Source organism: Parus major, chromosome 12 (assembly GCF_001522545.3).
Source record: "Parus major isolate Abel chromosome 12, Parus_major1.1, whole genome shotgun sequence".
NCBI classification, from domain to species: domain Eukaryota; kingdom Metazoa; phylum Chordata; class Aves; order Passeriformes; family Paridae; genus Parus; species Parus major.
Window position 1 is genome coordinate 6,775,465 of NC_031781.1, and position 20,414 is coordinate 6,795,878.

General features: G+C 37.5%; 1 protein-coding gene across 21 annotated transcripts in view; it reads left to right on the forward strand.

Annotated features, from left to right (window-relative positions):
- CACNA1D (calcium voltage-gated channel subunit alpha1 D) overlaps window positions 1-20,414 on the forward strand; it is a 168,374-nt gene that overhangs the window by 102,191 nt on the left and 45,769 nt on the right. For 8 of the 21 annotated variants that reach the window (XM_015640922.1, XM_015640926.1, XM_015640921.1 and 5 more), the window contains 16 exons: window positions 994-1,114; window positions 2,040-2,154; window positions 2,827-2,896; window positions 3,490-3,559; window positions 4,283-4,427; window positions 5,896-6,025; window positions 8,616-8,675; window positions 8,756-8,815; window positions 12,881-12,987; window positions 14,092-14,179; window positions 14,650-14,757; window positions 14,926-14,978; window positions 15,231-15,377; window positions 16,067-16,268; window positions 17,425-17,583; window positions 18,270-18,380. In XM_015640922.1, the coding sequence (XP_015496408.1) occupies window positions 994-1,114; window positions 2,040-2,154; window positions 2,827-2,896; window positions 3,490-3,559; window positions 4,283-4,427; window positions 5,896-6,025; window positions 8,616-8,675; window positions 8,756-8,815; window positions 12,881-12,987; window positions 14,092-14,179; window positions 14,650-14,757; window positions 14,926-14,978; window positions 15,231-15,377; window positions 16,067-16,268; window positions 17,425-17,583; window positions 18,270-18,380 (1,746 nt within the window). The remainder of the gene's footprint in view (window positions 1-993; window positions 1,115-2,039; window positions 2,155-2,826; window positions 2,897-3,489; window positions 3,560-4,282; window positions 4,428-5,895; window positions 6,026-8,615; window positions 8,676-8,755; window positions 8,816-12,880; window positions 12,988-14,091; window positions 14,180-14,649; window positions 14,758-14,925; window positions 14,979-15,230; window positions 15,378-16,066; window positions 16,269-17,424; window positions 17,584-18,269; window positions 18,381-20,414) is intronic. The other 13 variants (XM_015640930.1, XM_015640935.1, XM_015640943.1 and 10 more) reach the window with 2 other exon arrangements.

Sequence of the window (20,414 nt, forward strand, 5' to 3'; positions counted from 1 at the left end):
TTTCAGCCATTGTAGGAGAGAGTTAAAAGCTGACCCTGCAGGATTCAGCTTGGTGTTAACTTCCTGGCTTTTTGGTGGAAGTCTTATCTGGTGGCTGCCCAGAGCAGAAAATCTTTCCACTTAATTTCAAGATAAGGAAATATTAATGAGACATTTCCTTATGGGGAGGAGTGTTCACATTTCATCTGACATTACCCCTAGAAAAACTTAAGGCTTTACTTTCCAATTCAGCTGAGTTAGATTTTATTCAGATTTTAGGCTGTCTTATTTCAAAAGGAATGGAGATTCCTTCAGTTTTAGAAGACACTCAGGAGCAACCAACCTGTTAGGTTCTCACCAGCAATGAAAATTAGCTGGATAAATTTAGCTCTCCAAAAATTAATTTCAGAAAATTGCATGCATTTAATTTTCTTAAACAACCATTTAATTTTTAGAAATAATGCAAGGAGAATGAATAGTAAATGTTTTCTCAGAATGGAACTTATAATTTTTAAGAAGCTAGTTAAAAATTTAAGGAGTGCCTATAAAGCCTGCATTGCAATACTTAGAATTTTTATCGTAGTACAGATTTTTGGCCAGTACTTAAAAAAAGAAGAAAAAAGGAACTTTAAAACATATACTAACTTGATTTTTAAGTTATAGACATTTTTTGGCATTGCTACATATGTGGCATTACTGAAAACCAGGGCTCTTTGGCCTTCTAAGATCAATAACATTTCAATTAAATTTCATTTTTATTATTTTTACCTTTGAAAATTTGCATTTTCAGTCATATAAATGCATACCACAAAAATAAAAGTTAAACCCAAGCTTTCAGGAGATGTTTGTTTAAATGGGGATTTTAAAACAATGCATGAAAAGAACATGATATGACTTTATACATACAGTGGGTTAGCTGTGTTGTGTGGTCAGAGGAAATGTTCTTTGTTTGCTTTTGATGCTGATTTACTACCTAATTAATTAATTTACTACCTCCTAATATCTGCTTCTTAGATCCTAACAGGTGAAGACTGGAATGCTGTCATGTATGATGGCATAATGGCATACGGTGGTCCCTCATCCTCAGGCATGATCGTCTGTATATATTTCATTATCCTCTTCATCTGTGGTAACTGTATCCTTTACACTGCCTGGAAACATCTCCCAGTGGGGCTGTGTGCTGGGGACATCAACAAAATCCCTCTGGGAGGGGGTACATGGCCATGGGCAAGTGCTCTCTGCATATTTAAATAGATTAGTGGTAGATAGATTAAATAGATTTGTGTCCTGTTCTCTAAGGAACGAGTGTCAGTGATCTCCAGGCCATCTCCAGCCACCCCCAGGGCAGAAAGCAGGGAATATTTTCTTTCCTCCTTCCCTGGGAGCACAGCCTGACCCTGCCTGCTGGAGCCTGGTCCGTGGGGCAGCGTCACCGCGTCCGTCCCCAGTGCTCGGGCAGCCCCGACCAGGGCACACACACTGGGACTGCTGGAACATTCCCATTCCCTGCCTTCAGCCATCTGGAAATCCTTCCTTGGCCCCATGTAGAAACAAACTACTGCCGTTCCCAGAAGTTCTTAAAAGGTCAGGAGGTGATGAAATGGCAAAAACATTGTATTTTCTGCATTATGTGGTATTTGTATCAGTATTTGTGATTAACTGATATGGACTGAAGAACAGAATTTGATCTAGATTGTTGTAGACATGAAGACAGTGCATTATAAAAATGAATTTTTCAAAATGCCTGAACAGTCTTCACGTATAATAGACAATTTCATATTTGGGATTGCTCAGGCTAGCATGAAGTTGAATTTCATTTATTTAAAAAAAAATACCTCAAGCATTCTGCTATTTTAAAACCCGTGACCCTAATGGATCTCTGCTCACTTTACAGCCAGTATCAGTCTGGTCCATTAAATGGGTGTTATTTGCACCACACAAATCTCCATGCTGTAGGTTGGGAACATGTGTTTTGTATCTCTCACATTGTCAGTGTTTATGCTGATAATAAACCACACAAGTATGGTAAGGCACAATGTCCTTAAAATGATTTGAAATAGATATCTTGCTAAATGTCTTCTTGGCCATTGCTGTGGATAACTTGGCAGATGCTGAAAGTCTAAATACAGCTCAGAAAGAAGAAGCTGAAGAAAAGGAAAGGAAAAAGAATGCAAGGTAAAATAGATGGGCATGTTGAACCAGCAGGACAGGGAGGGAGGAGGGTGTTGAATTCTTCCATAAGGATTTTTTAGTATGAGTATCTTTACCATCTTCAAAATGTTCAGGATTCAGGAAAAAATAAGAGGGTTTGTGTAGACACTAGAATTACAGACAAACAGTATGATTTTAGATAAAAGGTAGTAATTGGGGTGAATTAAGAATGTAATGATAAACCAACTGATATTTAAACATTGCAACAGTAGGATTTATTGTGCAATTAGCACAATAATTTATCTGTTGTTGCCACAACAGTGCAGAGCTCCCTGTGGAATCAGTTCTCTAAGCCTTATATAGACAAGTAGAAAACCTTTTGAAATCAGTGCAAGCCTGATGAAGTCAATGAAAGTTGTTTGTATGAGTCCAAGGGCACAGTTTATCCCTCTAGAAAGGAGTAATGATCATGCATTGAATATTTTAGGGATTAGGCCTCTGGAATTGTATTTAAAATCTTTTAAATGGATCATTGCATTCAAATGCAGTAGATTTTATTGCTCTGACACCTGCAGCTGTACAAAATATTTTAAATATTTTATTATAAGGCTTTCAACTTTTCAAAAAATTGGTATAGTTCACTTAAAATTGTCTTTACATAGCATGCATTGTAATTGTTTTTGTATTGTTTTATAGAAAGGAGAGTCTGGAAAATAAAAAAAGTGAGAAGTCAGAAGGTGATCAAAAGAAGCCCAAGGATAGTAAGGTGTTTATCCTAAAACTTGTCTCTTTTCTAAGAAGCAATGTTACTGATTTTCCTAGGGACTACTTTGTATTGTGCATTGTACTATTTCTTTTATGAGCCAATCATCCCTACATTTTTTTCCAGGTAAAGGGAACTTAGTTTTGATGCTTTGCATCCTCACAGTATCTCTTAAACCAGAAAAACCCTTTTGGTTCCAGGATATCCTGAGAGTGGAAGGGAAGCTCTTAGAGAACAAAATAGTTAATGTTAGAAAAATGTGAATGTTTTTAGGATCCCTGTAGGTATTTTGCTTGATAAATTGAATGAGATGAGTGAATGATAAACTCTTATGTTCAAACATTCTTGGTAGCTTTTATCAAAGTGTGTTGGTTTTATTCTTCTTGTGATTTACACAGCCAGAAAATGTGGATACTTTAGAAACATAATTTTTGAAAAAAAGTAATAAAATGTCAACCTCTCCTATGTTCTCAAGTTACTCTGCTTCAGAAAACTTACTTCTCTGACTTCAGAGGCTTATTTGGTTTGCTTCCTCTGGGCTTTGCACTCTGTATTAAATTTACTTTTCCTCTTGTCCATCCCTTTCATTGGTGTAGGTGACAATTGGCGAATATGGAGAAGGAGAGGATGAGGATAAAGATCCCTATCCCCCCTGTGATGTACCAGGTATGTGAATACCCAGCTAGAAACACGTTTGTTTGCTAAAATATCCTAAACTTTTGCTCTTGGTGAGCACTGAATCAATTCCTTTGAAGTCTGTGAAGTTGTGCTCTTTTATTAGTGGATAAATGGCTCTAAGCATTATTTTTTCCTGGAGCTTCCTAGAGAGTACAAGCAGCATTTGAGAGTTAATATTGTGAGCCTCAGGACTGTTTTGGTAACACTATCTGGATGGGAGAGCAAATGCTAAACTTCTCTAAAACATTTGGCAAAAGAGGACATTCCATGGCTGATGATGTTTGGTCAATTTTTTCTTGGCCCAGTGAACATACTTATCTAAAAATCAGTTCTGCCTGATTGTCTGGATGCATGTCACAGAAATCTGTCCTGAATTTTGAGCTGACAGTGCTCACCCAGAGCAGAGCTCAGGCATGGACGGGCTGTCAGGGGCTGAGCTGAGCTGGGGCTCCAGAGGAGTCCTCAGGTGCTCAGGAGCAGCCAAGCCTCTTCATGCACTCAGGGCATGCATACCCACACCCACAGCCTTGTGTGAGAGCTTGTGACAACATTTGGACATTCACATTCTGGTTTCTAGATTTTTAGAGTCATGCTATGAATATATATTTCCTACAAGCCATGTGTATTGTCATACAAGCTATGCTTTTCTGTTGTTATGAACAAAACCTCGATGTTTTTTAGTTTATAATAAAAATAATGTTTAATTTACAGTGGGTGAAGATGAAGAAGATGAGGAGGATGAACCAGAGGTACCAGCAGGCCCACGTCCCCGTAGAATATCAGAACTCAACATGAAGGAGAAGATAACACCAATCCCTGAAGGGAGTGCCTTCTTCATTTTCAGCAGCACCAACCCGTAAATATAACTTTGAAAAATACTGGTTTAGACATCAAGGTTTAGCAGTGAAGTAACAGAGCTCCTTCCAGGGAGATCAGGAGTAGAAATTTAGTGTCTTCAACAGAAAAGAGATTGGCTTCCCTCCTAAAATTTTCTGATTGACATGGTAAATGAGAAGAATGTGACAAATATATAATTTTACTTACCACAAAATTACATTTTGTACATATAGTCTCAGTTCTCATATGTCTGGAAAATACCCTTTAAGGTGTTTTATCTGTGTACTATGTTAGTCACTGGATATAAAAGATCTGAACATCTTCTGCATGAGACAATTTCTAGTAACCCTAGTAACCTTTGTGGAGGAGAAACCAGAAAGAGTGAAAAGCAGGGGAAAGTTTGTATACATTCTTCTTAGGGTAACAGCATTTCCCAGATTCAAACAAGTATCAAAGATAAAGACAAATTATTTTAAAAAATCAAGAACTGTAATAGTTGGATTTTGGGGAGGCAATGGAATCTTTCACCACTTGGTCTAACTCCAGAGCATTTGGAGTTCTACACTGGTAAGGACAGCAAGCTTGACTAGTCAGTAGAAGTCCTTACTTAATATTTATTTGCATGGGAGAATGCTGCCTTTCAGTGGTAGAGGCTATCAAGTTTAGAAGATGATGAAGATAAAATATTTTGGATGCAAAATTATTAAATTTGTTGAAAACTTATTGTTTTCAGCTTCAAAGAGCACTGTGTATTCTTGGTCTGAAATGGCCAATTTGCTTAAGACCCACCACACTCCAGTCTTCTACTTAATAACAGGAGAAAAAAATTTAGCCAAGAAGCTTCTGAGTCTTCAGCAGAATTTAGACAACTTCAATGTTAGTCAGTTTAATTTTGTCAGTTTAATCCCAGACCTGCTCTGTATTTGTGATTACCTAGGGCTCAGTGACTCTAAGCATATGCACAGTTACACTTCATGTCATGTGGCTAAAGCCTGACAGCTCTGCAGCCTTCAACACCCACTTGTCCTGTAATTCTAGAAGAAAATCTTCATGGAGATTCTGATTTGAGTTGAGTCCTAAGCAGCATAATGAGATCTGCAGCCAAAGCAGCATCTCACAAGATGAGTAATTTTGACAACTTTAGTAAGAATCAAATTGAATTTGGGATCTGGAATGATTTGTTGTCTAGCCTTGGTCTTTCTGACCTGTGACTGTACGTGCACAGTGCTACAAGCCCTGGAACATGTGGTGTTCAAACCCCAATGGAAATCAAGCTTTAAGTGCATCTTCACCATGGGTGAATTGGATTTTGAATTTATTTACATTCTGAGGAATCAGACCAATGGCTTCAGCAGTCTCATTGCTTCTAACTGCTGATTGCTGCTCTGTTGCATGGGTGTTGGCAGAGTAACAGAAAACATGTTGTGTATTAACTGTCTGCTGAATTCTGTGTGCAAAAATGGGGTATTTTTGTATCTCCTCTTTAGAATTCGAGTGGGATGCCACAGACTTATCAATCACCACATCTTTACCAATCTCATCCTCGTCTTCATCATGCTGAGCAGTGTTTCCTTAGCAGCAGAAGATCCAATTCGCAGCCACTCTTTTCGAAATAATGTAAGCCCTTCATTTTTATGTCTGAAGATAAATATACCCTCACAGGATACAATCCTTTGGGCACGGTGCCTGGTTTTTAATTTTCATGTTAAAAAACATTCCTTCTCCTTTTTCAAGCTATACATTTATTTTCCTTTTGCTCTAAGAAGCATAAATCATTAAAGATAATTAACTTTATTGATGGAACATCATCAGTATTAGAAGTGTTTATTGTTTACGTAATGCTTTTTCTGTGACTATAAATATATCAGGATAAAATATTTTCAAGCTGAATATAATATCTATAATTTTCATATTTTTTCCTACTTTTTGCAGCTGGAGTACCTGATGTACAATTCCTGAATCACTCTTATTGCCTCACAGTGTTTTTATGCTGATGTAAAAATGCCAGTTAACATTCTCTTTGTTTATCATGTTTGGAACAGACTCTGGTGTGTCCTCTCTTCATTGACTCTGTTATGTGGTCTTGGGGCACTGGAGTGTCCCTCTGTTAGTGAGTGCAGGGGTTCATAAGGGTGTTCCCTCCTCTCTCAGAGAAGTTTCTGTGGCCACTCTGAGGGGTTTGAGTTACCCCCACATTGGACTCGAAGATATTTGGATTTCTGATTTGATGCATCAGAAATGAAACAAATCTCACTGTTTTCTAAACTCATCTGTAAGAGGAGGATCTGATTGTGCCCTGCTCTTGCCTTGATTCAGAGAAAAATGCCATTTCAGCCTAAAAACCATTAATTTCAATACTGTCTCTATTACTCAATAAAATTGTAGTTTATGTGGGGACTAAGCACTTGTGTTCTCCCAGAACAAATTCCTGAATCCCACATTTTAAGTGCTTAATCTGGTGAAAGAGTTAACTGTTACTCAAATGTACAATTATTAGGCAGAGAAACAAAAATAAGTCCACTCTCCTGACCATGGATTTTATTAGCCTTGTTGCACTTGTATCAGCTGTGTAGCAACTCTCACATTCCTGTGAGTTGGCTTTTCTTTAGATTAGGTAGTAAATAGCTGAGATGGTGCAACTTGGCAGTGGTTCGTGGGGACTTTGGGGATGCTTTGACAGAACTTTCTGCCATCTCCTGATTTAGACACCAAATGATCTGTAGGGATTGTTACAGAGTTAGAGAAACACTTGCTAAAAGCTAAAACTTTCTCCAGAGGTAAAAAGAGGCCAAAGCACAAAGACACTCTTCATGCACTATTCAGCAGAGCAGTGTACTTCCCATATCTATAAAGCTGGACCAATGTAATCCTATAAATAAATCACACTAATGGGTAGGAAAAAGAGAGAGCTGGTGGAGAATACTGAAATTGTTATTATAGAAATGGCTTCAAGGGCTGATAATTGTATTTGTAACTAGAGAAGCATTAGGAAAATGTAAGTGGAGAGTGGTTGGTAACTGAAAATATTATTTCTGTTTGGGACACAGACAAAATGTGTGAGGGATTTCAGGAAGGCGTTGCCCTCTTGTTGTAAGTACTCTCAGATGCCTCAGGCCTGCATAATTTTCTTTTCACATTCCTTCCATCAGCCAGATCAGCAACAGAATGAAAGTCTACAAACTGGAATGCCTTTAAATATTTCATTTTAAGTCTAGAGTGAATTGGTTACTGATTAATCTTTGCCAGATGGCTTTAATATTTGCCTATTTTTTCAGCCACACCAAAGGACAGAAGGATGGGGGATATTCAATGGAGTATGGGGGGAAATTATTTCTTTTTATTTGATCTCATACGGCTAATTTCTTTGTGTGCTGTCTCTTGATTTTATTTCTCCTTCCTACTTGTTTAGTTGCTGAACCCAGGGAAAGAGGTTTTTGTACACAGCTGTTGGCTAGGTGGATTGCTGGATCCTTGAGACTAAACTCTCAGCCTCCTGCAGTTCACTTATTTTGGTGTTAGTGATGCGGCCACAACTCTGGGTGCTTCTGAAAATCCTGTTCATGTTGACAGCAGTGAGGTCAATCCTACAGCCACAATCTGCTAAGAAATTTCATATCACTGTGCAGCTCTTGTGGGTTCTTTTAGATTTCCTACAAATAAATCACTGCTCTATCTTCCCACTTCAAGGAAAAAGGGTTGTGGCGCTGATTTTAAGTGATTAGTTATTCATTAATTTGCTTTGTGGCACTCTAGGCAAGCCTCTCCAGGAGCAATATAATGTAGCAGAATGTGGGATGATCTGCACTCTAGAAGCAACCACTGAAATTTTATTTTGTGATTCAATACTTTGGTAAAATACACAGACATTATTTATAAGTATTTATTCTTCGTTTAAGATTCTGTATCTCTGCTAAAGGCTGAAGAAAGTATCTGTGAAAGCTGGTAGAGGAAAGTCTGAATTGAAAGAAATTGCTGCCTATTGAGTCCTGTGAATTACTGAGGGGTGAAATCTAATACCTGAGCACAGTGGCATCTGTTAAATTTGTAAACAAATAAAAATGGTTGCACAGTAGCTGGAATTTTAAACTACTTTGTCTAAATTCTCCCTCTATCTGCTTAGATTAATTCAGGTGTTGTGTATGTGGTCTAAGTTGTCAAAGTTATTAAGAGATGGATTTCTTACTGTGGCACGTATTATACCTTGCAGATACTTGGTTACTTTGACTATGCTTTCACAGCCATCTTTACTGTTGAAATCCTGTTAAAGGTAATGCATTGTTAATTGATCCTTGTTAGCTCAAAAGCAGCTTTAGCAATAATGTTTGTAACTTTTTGTTTACCTTCCAGATCCTAGGGTATGCAGATTATGTCTTCACTAGTATGTTTACATTTGAGATCATTTTGAAGGTAACAGGTTTTTAAAGGAAGCTTGTTTAAAAGGATTTTCCTTGTGTGTCACCTGCCAAGAAAAGGCACTTGAAGTGTTCTTCGCCTTTTCTCTAAGCGATCAAAGCTAAACTTTTTTAAACTAGAGGATTTTTTAATTTGACAGTTCCTCATAGTTTTGATTGGTTATTTTTTTACCATTGGGTGCATGAAGAAGCTGATTTTTTATCATTACATCGGTTTGATAATTCATTTTTTACCCTTTTTAAACTTACAGTTGTCAGAAAAGGGAAAAATACACTGCGCATGAGCTTTTCCTTCTCCTTGCTCTGGCATTTCTGAAAGAGATAATCAGTCTTATAAGGAGGGAGCATGTAATTTCTCATTTATTTTGCTGAACTCTATCCACGGAGCTAAAATAGTAGATAACTATTTTCTTGCAATAGAGCTTGCAAGATATCTTGCATTTATCTATCTACACACTAAGATACTTTGCATTTATCTTGGGCATACATTTAAATTCACAGACAGGCATAATTATGCTTGCTTAAATGTATTACCCATGCATGAGCCAAAACTTGGTATTTTAATGTATAGTTTGTGTACTGATTATTAAGAATACCTATTGGGGTTCCTCAGATTTTCAGTGTACAAGACTTACTCTGGTAAAGAAGATAAATAACCAAAAATTCCACTCACATAAAACAAAATGCTGAACAAGGAAATAAACTTTTTCATTGGAAATCGCAAAAACTTTTTTTCGAAGATTTACACATGATTCATAATTGTTTCATGCTGTGCTTATTTTCACCACAAGTTTTTGGTTGAGTAACCCTGATTTATACACTTAAAAATTGCTGGGACACTAAGAATCTGTACATAAACTATGCATTTCCAGTTGAGGATTAAGCTTAACAAAATCTCTTCTCCCAGCTTTTGCTCATATTGCTGTGCATACTCTTCACAATGCAATTTGATTAATACTAATTGGTGCAATATTTGGGCTGTTTACAAGATAAGCTGTACTGTAAGTAATAAGACTATTTTTATGCTTGTGAATTTTCTCCCAGGCTTAATGTTTATCCCCTTATTTCACATTGTCATCAGTGAGAAGCTTGCTATGGAGTTTATTATTCTTATTTGTAGCACACTAAAATAAATATCCAGGTGTTTTCCTGCTAGAGAAAGGCCAAATTAAAGGAGAGAATGAAGTATTGAAAAGAGCTGTAGCATTAAATTGGAATAGTTCCCAGCTCTGAATGAGAAGACATAAAAACATGTTACCATTATATCTGGGGCAGAAGACAGTCAGTAAACTTCCACATGTTCTGAGCAGCAGGTTCTCCAGCTCCTGCAGTTCCATTTGTGTTTTTCTAGGAGGCAGAGGAATTATAAAGAGCAGGATAAAGAGGCATAACTGGATGTGTTAAGAAAAGCAACATTCCTGCAAACTGCAAAAGATTTTGGCACTGAGCAATTTATGAGCTATCCAAGGAAAGCAGGAAACTCTAGAGCTTGGGTTGCTGAAATCTGGAATTGTAAAAATTACAGGGAAACAAGAAGCTATATCACAGCCAAAAATGTTGATACTTCTGACCCTAGTTTCTCCAGGAAGCTCTGTAGTGCATTCACACAAAAAGGAAAATAAACTGTACCATACACATGTAGTGGGCAGTCAGGAGCTGACACAGACACTGTGCCTGCTTTACTAACACGTCTTAGACTCTGGCTTTGCTTGCTTATGGCTGGGGCCCTCCATGTCCTCTGCTGTGCCTCCCACAGTATCTGAGCTGTACAGAAGGAGTGTGTTCTGCAAGGAGAAAATACAAAACTTGACCTGCAGTAACAATAGTATTCCTTAATTTTCAGGAAAAAATAATATAAGAAACTGAAATTAGGGTAAGCAGAGGAAATATTGTCAGTTGTAGTGAAGAAACTTGTACAAAACAAGCATTAAACCAGAATAACTCTCAGCATGTAGGGAGTCTCCCTTGCTGTTACTGCTCTCAAACAGGGATTCCCACATTGCACAATGCTGGGGGTATGAACGAGATTGTGAATAACAGAGGAGCTGCAACATCACTTTAAAGCATTTGAGAATTCTCTTATGTAAGTTCTGCATGATACTGAAATTCAGTTTGTCGTCCTGTTTGGACAACCTGGGAAAGGTGAAAGCATCAGAGCAAAGGTCAGGTTAGGGATTTGTGCTTTCTACCTCCCCCTATTGTGCAGATCCTACACCATTTAAACTTATTAGAGAGCTCTAGCAAATGCTTCCACTGGGATTTGTGGTGATGGAAGTGAGTGTCCATGTGAAGATAGGTACCTCACTGTACTTTAACATCAATTATTGATCTGATTTTTTGTGGGAGTTATTAAATGAAACTTTGTGTGCAGCTCAGATGATATGCAATGTAAATGTGTAGTTGTAGCTAGATGTTAGTTTGGTATTCAGGGTTATTTTAGTGTTCAGCTCCCACTGATTTTGATGAGTTTAGATGTGCTCTGTACAGCTGTAAGTGAACGAGCTAATTTAATGGAAATTTTATAACTATGCTATATGTCTCATGCCATGGCATAGGTTAAAGCTTTAGGATTTTTAATCTTCTAGCTTTTGGGAATATTTAGTATTTTGATCACAAAAAAGAGAGCCTAACAACAGAATAAGGAGATTGATTAATTTTTGCTTCCAAAAAAAATGCACCTTTCCTTTGCAGAGGTACAGCCTTTACTGGTGGTGATGTTTGCTGTGCAAAGGCCTGGAAACATCTGCACACTGAATTGGGATGCAGTGCCCCGAGATGCCCATTGCCTGTAGCTCTGTTCTACATTGGGGAGCAGTCTTGAAAGCTGTAGTAATCTGCTGTGAAGGGAAGTGAATGAAATCTCTTCCCTACTCCTTGAGGAACAGAATAGAAAGTAAAGGGATTAAAATGCACAGTCAGTATGGGATGTTCTCTAGATGACATCAGATTTTCTTACCTGTGGAAAACAAGGAATAGCTCAGTATTCAGGCTCTGTAAGAGAATCCTGAGGCTGAAGAAATTAGAATTCATGTGACTGAGCTGACTACAAGGTGTTTTTCAGAGGTATCCTTATTTTTGTTATGAGTTTTTAGTTACATTGCTTCAGACTTAATCCATAACTATGGAAAGATTATGCAATATTCTCTTCAGCTGGTGAGTCTGTGCATCTAATGGTTTAATTGGATTTCTGTGTGCAATTTTTAACTGGTACTTACTTACAGTTATGGTAGGAAGTCTAATTAATGGATTTAGGAGTCAAATTCAGCTTTGTGATACTCAAAACTATATGCCCAGGTGCTGGCTGCAGCCATAATTAATAGAGCCTCTATCACTGACTCCTAATGAAACCTGCAAATGAGGCATCCGAGATCCACCTTGTAAACTTTTTTCATTCAAATATAGGGGCAGAAAACAAAAAATTTAGAGAAACTCCAAAAGGAAAAGCAACACTTCATATTCCCCCCAGACCAGCAAAATTGAGGGACTTCTGATTCCACAGAATACACAACATGTATTGTCTGTTCCAGGTTATTCCAAGATACCCACTCATGTCTCCCATAAGCCAAAGCTAAATAGCCTTGTGATGCTGCCTTAGCACAGCCTTGTCCTGCTTCTGCAGCAGCTTTGACTCTCAGGTGTTTCAGTACATTTTCAGCTCCTTCAGTTCTTAAGACAGCACAAATAATTAGCAGTCAGAATTTGGACCCTAAAGCTTAATAAATGTGGAAATCTCAAATGGTTTTTTTTGTAGCAATTTTTCTAAAAAAGGCCAAGTTAATTCAGGGTAATCAGCTCAGCCTCATCTGTTCTTACAAAAAATAAAACATTTATTGACATCAGAAAAAATTAACATATTTATTGATGTTGCTTGAGCAGAATTTTTCTGATTTGAATGAAAGATTTACTGATCATGGAAGGATTGTTTTATATCTCAAAGGATTTTAGGAAGTGAAATAGTATTGTATGCATTCACACTCTAGGCAAGTGTCTTGTAAACAGCCTAAATGTGATTTTGAATAAATTGAAATATAGACTAAGTGTGTAACAATTCTATTTTTAGATGACAGCTTTTGGAGCATTCCTTCATAAAGGGTCCTTCTGCAGGAATTATTTTAATTTGCTGGATTTGCTGGTTGTGGGTGTTTCTCTGGTATCATTTGGGATTCAGTAAGTACTATACTTATAATCTGAATGATTTAATTTTGCTCTGGGGTTTTATACTGAAATCAGTGTTTCAGCTCCTTTTGTTCCCCCATGGTGTGTGGGTGTGCAGTGTCAGTGCTCAGGGATGGGGCTGGCAAGAGGGAGTGCTTTTCACGGAGAGAGTTGTAATTCATTACTAATATGGGTTGGAAACAAATTACTACTTCCCACAATTACCAAGAGAATGGGAGAATCACCATGACACTGTACAGCAGGTATTTCCTGGAGCTTCAGGAGGTTGAAATCCCTTCTCTGGAGCTATTGTCACATCTGCAATCTAATTTATGAGCTTGGTTTTTCAGAATTGACCTGTGGGGATATGGAACTAGGCAGTGTTTGTGGGGGGAGAAGTTGTACCTTAATCAGGACTATAAGTGGCTGTGGAGAGGTTTTTGTTTTTTGTTTTGTTTGGTCAGACTAAACATAGTAAAAGAGTCTAAATGTGTCTCTTGATTCATTGAGAGGTTTTTTCATAATAAAAATAATCTGTGAAAGCCTTAGTGACTTGAAGAGAGCAGGGGAGGGTGTCAGGCAGCTGCTCCCCACTCTGAACCCTGCTGGTACCAGAGCTCCTACTGAGCAAGCTTTCAGTTCCACAGGGTGTTCTGTGAAACACTGTGCACCCTTCCTCAAAGTGCAGTCCTGCCTACCTAACCAGAGAGAATCAAAGTCATTGGAGATCTTTTGATCTCAGCTTAGTTGGAAATTGAAGGATTCATTGATTTACAGGATTTACACAGTGTCTTCAAAAGAGCTTGTCAACACTTGAGGGAGAATACTTTGGGGACTGTTTTGTGCCATTATAGTCTTAGGCTAACTTCTGAGCTGTTAATTCCAAATTTGCTCCAGAAATCAAAATGATTCTTATGGTATTTAGGAGATAGATACTATTTTCTAATAATAAAAAATCAATAAAGAATAAAAAACCCTTGTAATACATATATTGAGAGTTCTAGTTGGAGGTTTTTTTTTTGAATTTCACATTTCAGGAATTTGCAAGGATATTGTTATTCTGTAATACAATCGGTTACCTTAACAGTAACAGTGTATTTTTTTTTTTCCTTCTAGATCAAGTGCTATCTCAGTCGTGAAGATTCTCAGAGTTTTAAGGGTCTTGAGGCCTCTAAGGGCAATAAACAGAGCAAAAGGACTTAAGGTGTTTATTTTTATTTTTTAAGTTATATTTCTGTTGTCCTGATCCTTCAGTCCTGCCTCGTGTTAGAAATTCTTGCTAACAAGAAATTGTCTGCAGAAGTCCACAGAGCAAGGACAGAAATCAGTTCCTGATTCTTAAATATATCTGGTGTTAAGCAGCCCAAGCTCTGCCCACAGTTACAGCAGTTTGTGTGTGGAGGAGCTGCCACTGAGAGCAGGTTTGGACTGTGGTGAACAAACCTGTCAGTGCATTTTAGTTGTTTATCCATAGTGCCCATGTAATTTCTAGCCAGTTGATGTTGATGGGTCTGTGTCAACAGACTTAAAGGCACATTTAGAAAAGTCAGATTACAGTGTTAGGTATAATGCTGGCAACAGGAAAATAGTAATTTTAAAAAGAATGAAGAAATTACTTTTGTGATATGTAGTCTGTGACAAATTGTATTGAAACGTTATTTTCTTTCTTTCCAGCACGTTGTTCAATGTGTCTTTGTGGCTATTAGAACTATTGGTAATATCATGATTGTTACCACTCTGCTGCAATTCATGTTTGCTTGTATTGGGGTGCAGCTGTTCAAGGTAAGACACTCTCAGAACTTAGAGTGCATCAAGAAAAGCAAAGCTGAGTTGAATTCTTGGTGGTTTGCTGCTGGAACTGGGCTGGTCCCATCCTGAAACAGTCATAGTATAAAAGCATGTATTTTGCATATTCTGCATTTTGTCATTGCTTTTTGTTTTTATGTGTAGGGAAAATTCTACAAGTGCACAGATGAGGCAAAACAGAACCCCGAGGAATGCCGGTGAGGAGATCTTTGGTCTAAGAATGTGGCACGTTATGTTCTGAATAACTTAAACTGTGTATGGGCAGGCATGTGTCAGGCCACTTAGGGTTGTGTAAATTCAAATTGTCATCTTAATCCCACCAGAAAACACAGGTTAGCAATGAAATAAAACAAACATGAGGAGGCAATGTAAGAAACAGCTTTGAATAGTGCATTGAGTAGCTCTGAGGTCAGTTCAGTATTTCACTAATGACAGTTTCTTTCCCACAGAGGGATTTACATCGTTTACAAGGATGGAGATGTCGATAGTCCCATGGTCAAAGAGAGAGTCTGGCAAAACAGTGATTTCAACTTTGATAATGTTCTGTCTGCTATGATGGCCCTTTTCACAGTCTCCACCTTTGAAGGCTGGCCAGCGTGAGTGGGTTCTCCATGTTTGCACAGCGTTCTGACGAGAGTTGCATTTTCCAGAACAATTCACTGTCATTTACCAGACATTTTTGGGCAATAAAGCAGCTTTAAGTGGTGGTGTAAAAAGGGAGGTAATAAAGAAACCTGTTATCCTGAATCTGGGCACTTATCCCATATTTCAGGAAAAGTAAGAAAGTAAGAAAAGGTGAACTTTTTTATATTGTTGGATGCCTGGTCTTGCTACATTTGCTATAAGGAACTACTCCTCAGCTCTAATGGAAGCAACAATTTTAGATACTTATCCATCAATGGCCTTAAAAAAAGGCTAATTTGAAAGTTTTAGGCCTTGAAGTAAACCTTTTAGTAAAAAATCAGACAGCAGTCACACATAGAGAAACCTAGGAGCAGCTAACTGCCACTCACTATTTCCCTAAATGAGAAAATTTTATTTGGGGAAATAAATAAATGAAAACTACAAGCATTGGGTCACTAACTTAATTCTTTCAGAAAAAAAAATAATATAACAATGTGTGCTGTGATTATTCTGGTTGCTGTATTATTGCAAACACTGTCAGTAAATAGAAAACAATAACAGTGAAAATCGGACCATTTCTGGAACCTGTCCTCTGCGTTTGCATATTTTACTATTTTCTCATTTTAATGGTAATAAAGATAAAATTTTGTTTGTTTTTCAGGCTGCTATACAAAGCCATTGATTCAAATGGCGAGAATGTAGGACCTGTATACAACTATAGAGTGGAGATCTCAATTTTTTTCATCATCTATATCATCATTATTGCTTTCTTTATGATGAACATATTTGTTGGTTTTGTGATTGTTACGTTCCAAGAACAGGGAGAACAAGAGTACAAGAACTGTGAGCTGGACAAAAATCAGGTTAAAATAAATAATGAATTCTTAAATTTTGAAAGTAGCCTTTTTTGTTTATGCATGAAGAGCTTCCTTTCTGCTTTGGGGCAGAAGAGGGCACCAAACACATAGCTTAGTATTTATTAATTTGAGTTTATTACTATCTGGGTATTTATTTAATTGAGTATTCAGGTTGTTGTACCTTTCTGTGAGCCCAACCCATCAGTGTTTTTGTTGTGAAAGGTGTCCACTGAGCTTGTTGGCTTAGCATCTTGCTTTTTGGTGTCACATTAATAAGAATACAGCCAGGTTTTCCTGAGACATAAATAGGTTTTACACTAAGAACTGGAAAACTGTTTCTGTGTTCCGAATAGTCTGAAAGTGTCCAAAGTTCAAGGGTTCAACATGTTCCACTTCTCACCCGTGTTTATTTAGAAATTCACAGGGGATATTTGGATGAAAATTACAAAAATCTGTCCTCATTTACTGTTTAATCCTTTGACTGAGAAATTCATAAGTCACAATTTTCCAGGTATTTTTGGCTGACTGTAACACACTTCATTTAAAGAAAGCCAAGCATGAGACTGCGGCCAGGATTCTTTCTGCACCATGTGCCTCGTTAGCCAGGGCTTGTAAGAATTCCTCCAGACAAGTAGGAGGCCCTGCCCTGAAGATTTTGGGCACTAAGAGACTATGAGTTGAATCCATGGTGTTCCTACATAGGTGATTTTGCTGGGCAATTGAACTGAGCTATTAGCAGTAACACCTCAGTATTTATTCTGCTCACTCTAGGGTTTTATGCTATGCAGGCCTATTGGTGGTTGAAAAGGGAGTAAAGGCAAAAAATGGTTTAAAGATGACTTAATATTCCTGTTATGTACTATACCCATACATACTATAATATATTAGTGTACAAAGGCAAAACCCTGCAGAATTTCATGAGCATTATTTGAATTTTGCATGTGGCTGAGTAGTAGATATGGTTAGATAGAGCTGTGAATAATCAAGTAAGGATTGGTGAATTCCTTGTGCACTTTATTAATGCTTAATAGTAGAAGGCTCTAAATGAAGTAGACAGACTGGTTTGAGAGATATATTTAACAATTTTTACTTAATCATTGTATTACCAGTTGATTAACTGCTGAATTTTAGTCTGACAGTTTTTGCTGTATTTGCTTTTCAGCGTCAGTGTGTAGAGTATGCCTTGAAGGCACGTCCTCTCCGTAGATATATTCCAAAAAACCCTTACCAGTACAAGTTCTGGTATGTGGTCAACTCTACTGGATTTGAATACATCATGTTTGTTCTCATCATGCTGAACACCCTTTGCTTGGCTATGCAGGTAGGAAAAGCAAAAACTCTCTTGAAGCTGTTGGCATAAATTGAGGGGAAGAATATGGATGATATAATGCCTTTAAATTATGGCAACCTGTATTTTTTTATGAAAGTAGAATTTTAAAGGAAACACTCCTGATCACAGTACTTTTCTGTGACATGTTCTAGTTGTCTCTTTCTTTCCCTAGTATTTCAGATTTTCATAAGAAAAGCCATGTTTTGAATTCAGTTTACAAAACCATCCTGCTCTTTTCAGTAAAGTTGCATACACTGTCCTCTTAAAAATACACCTCCTACACACTGTGTTACTTTTGTGACTACCATACTTCAGGCTTTCTAAGCAGGTGTGACACAAATATGTGTAATTTTAAAACCTTGCATAGAAAACTTGGGAAACTGTTGTTCTCTAATACTCCTCTTTTGAGGGAATAATTTTCTCTCTGGAGATTCCCTTAGGATGTGGAGGAATGACAGTTTTGTTCTGCTCAGTGCCTAAACAGAACAGATTTATACAGTTCCATGCTTGACCAGAGATACTCAGCTAATCTTCCATGTATATAGATGTGCTTCATAAATTCTACTGGAAAATGTTTCCCTATGCTGCATTTTTGTCAACTTTGTCTTAGTCTGCCTTGCATTCACTGAATATTTTAAAGCCTTTACTTTTGTAAATATTTTATTTTTCATTCACAGCACTATGGACAGTCCAAGCTATTTAATGATGCGATGGACATTATGAATATGGTTTTCACAGGAGTGTTCACTGTTGAAATGGTTTTGAAACTGATTGCATTCAAACCCAAGGTAAGTTTAAGATATGCTTTAATTAGGTCATCACCACAGGAATTAAGTATAATGAGTTTCACACTCGTGTATTATTCAGAGAACAAAAAGAACCAACATTTCCCACCTTTATCTGTCAGAGAAATTGTAGTAGAAGTGTAACTCCAGGAAATGCAATGCAGATATCAGAAAAAAGTCTTACAAAGTGGTTGATGAGATCTGGTATATTTTGAGGTAATGAAAATGTCCCATTCTAAATCAGATAAATAGTTTCCTGTTACAAGCATTACCATAGTCTCCTGTTCTAGGTACTACATTCATTACTTGACACTAATTTAATCTCCAGTAAAGACCTGTATCCTGTATAATTTCCTATTCTAAAATGTGAAATAATGTCTTGTCTTTATAAAATATAGCCAAGTATTACAAACATACACATAAATAATTTACATGTGCAATAATGTAGATTTTAGATTTACAGATTTTTAGATTTTTATGTTTCTATGTTTTCAGTAATATATACATAATATTTGGTAGAAGGCCCCACACTGAGTGGTTGATTCCTTGTTTTAAAGGGACACTGTCAATATGAATGATGCAGACACATTTTCAAAAGTAGATTTGCAAGAGAAACTGGTAACTATAATTGAAAAAAAAGATAAAACTGTCCTGTGGCAGTTAATGCAGCCTTTTTGTTCAGTTCTCATACTGCATTTAGGAAGGGCAGAAATTAATCATGAAAAAACAGACTAATTTTGTTTTTAGTACAATGAAACAAATGTTTACTCTGGGCTATGTAAATAAGTAAAATATGTTCACTTGCTACACTTGGAATTTGAAAAACACAGATGAACCATTTGAAGTTTAGTGCTCTCACCATCCAAGATGGGTACTTTTTGTTTTCCCCTGGCTTTGTTTTAAAGCAGGCAGGATATCTGTCTGCCTTGGGGCTGGCTGTGAGCTGTGCCCTTTGCTGGTGAAGCAGCCCTGGCTCTGCTCTGACCGCGGAGTCCAGTGCTCACAGCACGGCTGCCCAGAGCTCAGGCTGCAGCAGGTGGACAGCAGCTTTCCAAACTTACACAGCTATTTATTCAGCTTGCATTTAGTACTCAGCTTGGCTGTACAGCTACTTGGTTTAAAGCCAGCTCGTATTTGCCTGCAGAAGTGAAGAAATTATCCGTCACTTGAGATCTGGTGTTGAGATGTGAACTGTGGAGTTTGGGGTGAATGTTTACCCACTCTCCCGTGGTCTCGCTCTGCACTGTCCAGTTCCTTGTACATTTCTAATGAATTTATTTGTATTTTTGTGTCAGCTATCTTATTTAAATGCTAAGGGTTTCACATTAAAAATAACACAATATGAGGCCCCAGAGGAGATAGCTCAGCTGTGTGGACCACAGTGTCATGAGTATGCTGGTTGTGTTTCCTGATCTGTATTTCCTGTTCTATATCCTTGTTTTGCACAGAGGACTTTGCTGCATTTTATCATCTGCTTTTTGAAAGAAGATTGTGAATCCTTGTATGGTTCTCCATGCACTTGTGACTGTAGTCAGAAATAGCAGCTAATGCCAAACACAGTGGTCTGATCATGAGTGTACAAATCACAGTGCTCCATTTGTACTGTGGGCTTCCTACTCGTTAGCAAATGCAATGTCTTAAAACTGGTCTCTGAGACTCTGTACAATTTGAGCTTTAATTCTGTTGCAACATGCTTCTATCTGACTGGATGCTTTCACTGTGAGACATCCCTGGATCTGAACCCTGAGAGTTTAAAGGGCAGACACTGCCAGTGGAAAGGCCTCATTTCCTGAATTTAAGTTCCCCATAGATGCAGAACACCTTAAACTTCTTAATTAGCAGGACAAGGTTTAAAGACCATGATAATAATCAGACTTTTGGAAAAGATTAATTAGCAGGAAGGGAATAAAATATATTTAAGGTTGTTCCTGTTATTCTTTGGAGATTGTAAACTTTTAAATTATCAAATTCTCTTTAACAAAACCTATTGGCAACACATATTACGTAGTTCATTAATAATCACAAATCAGCTAGCAG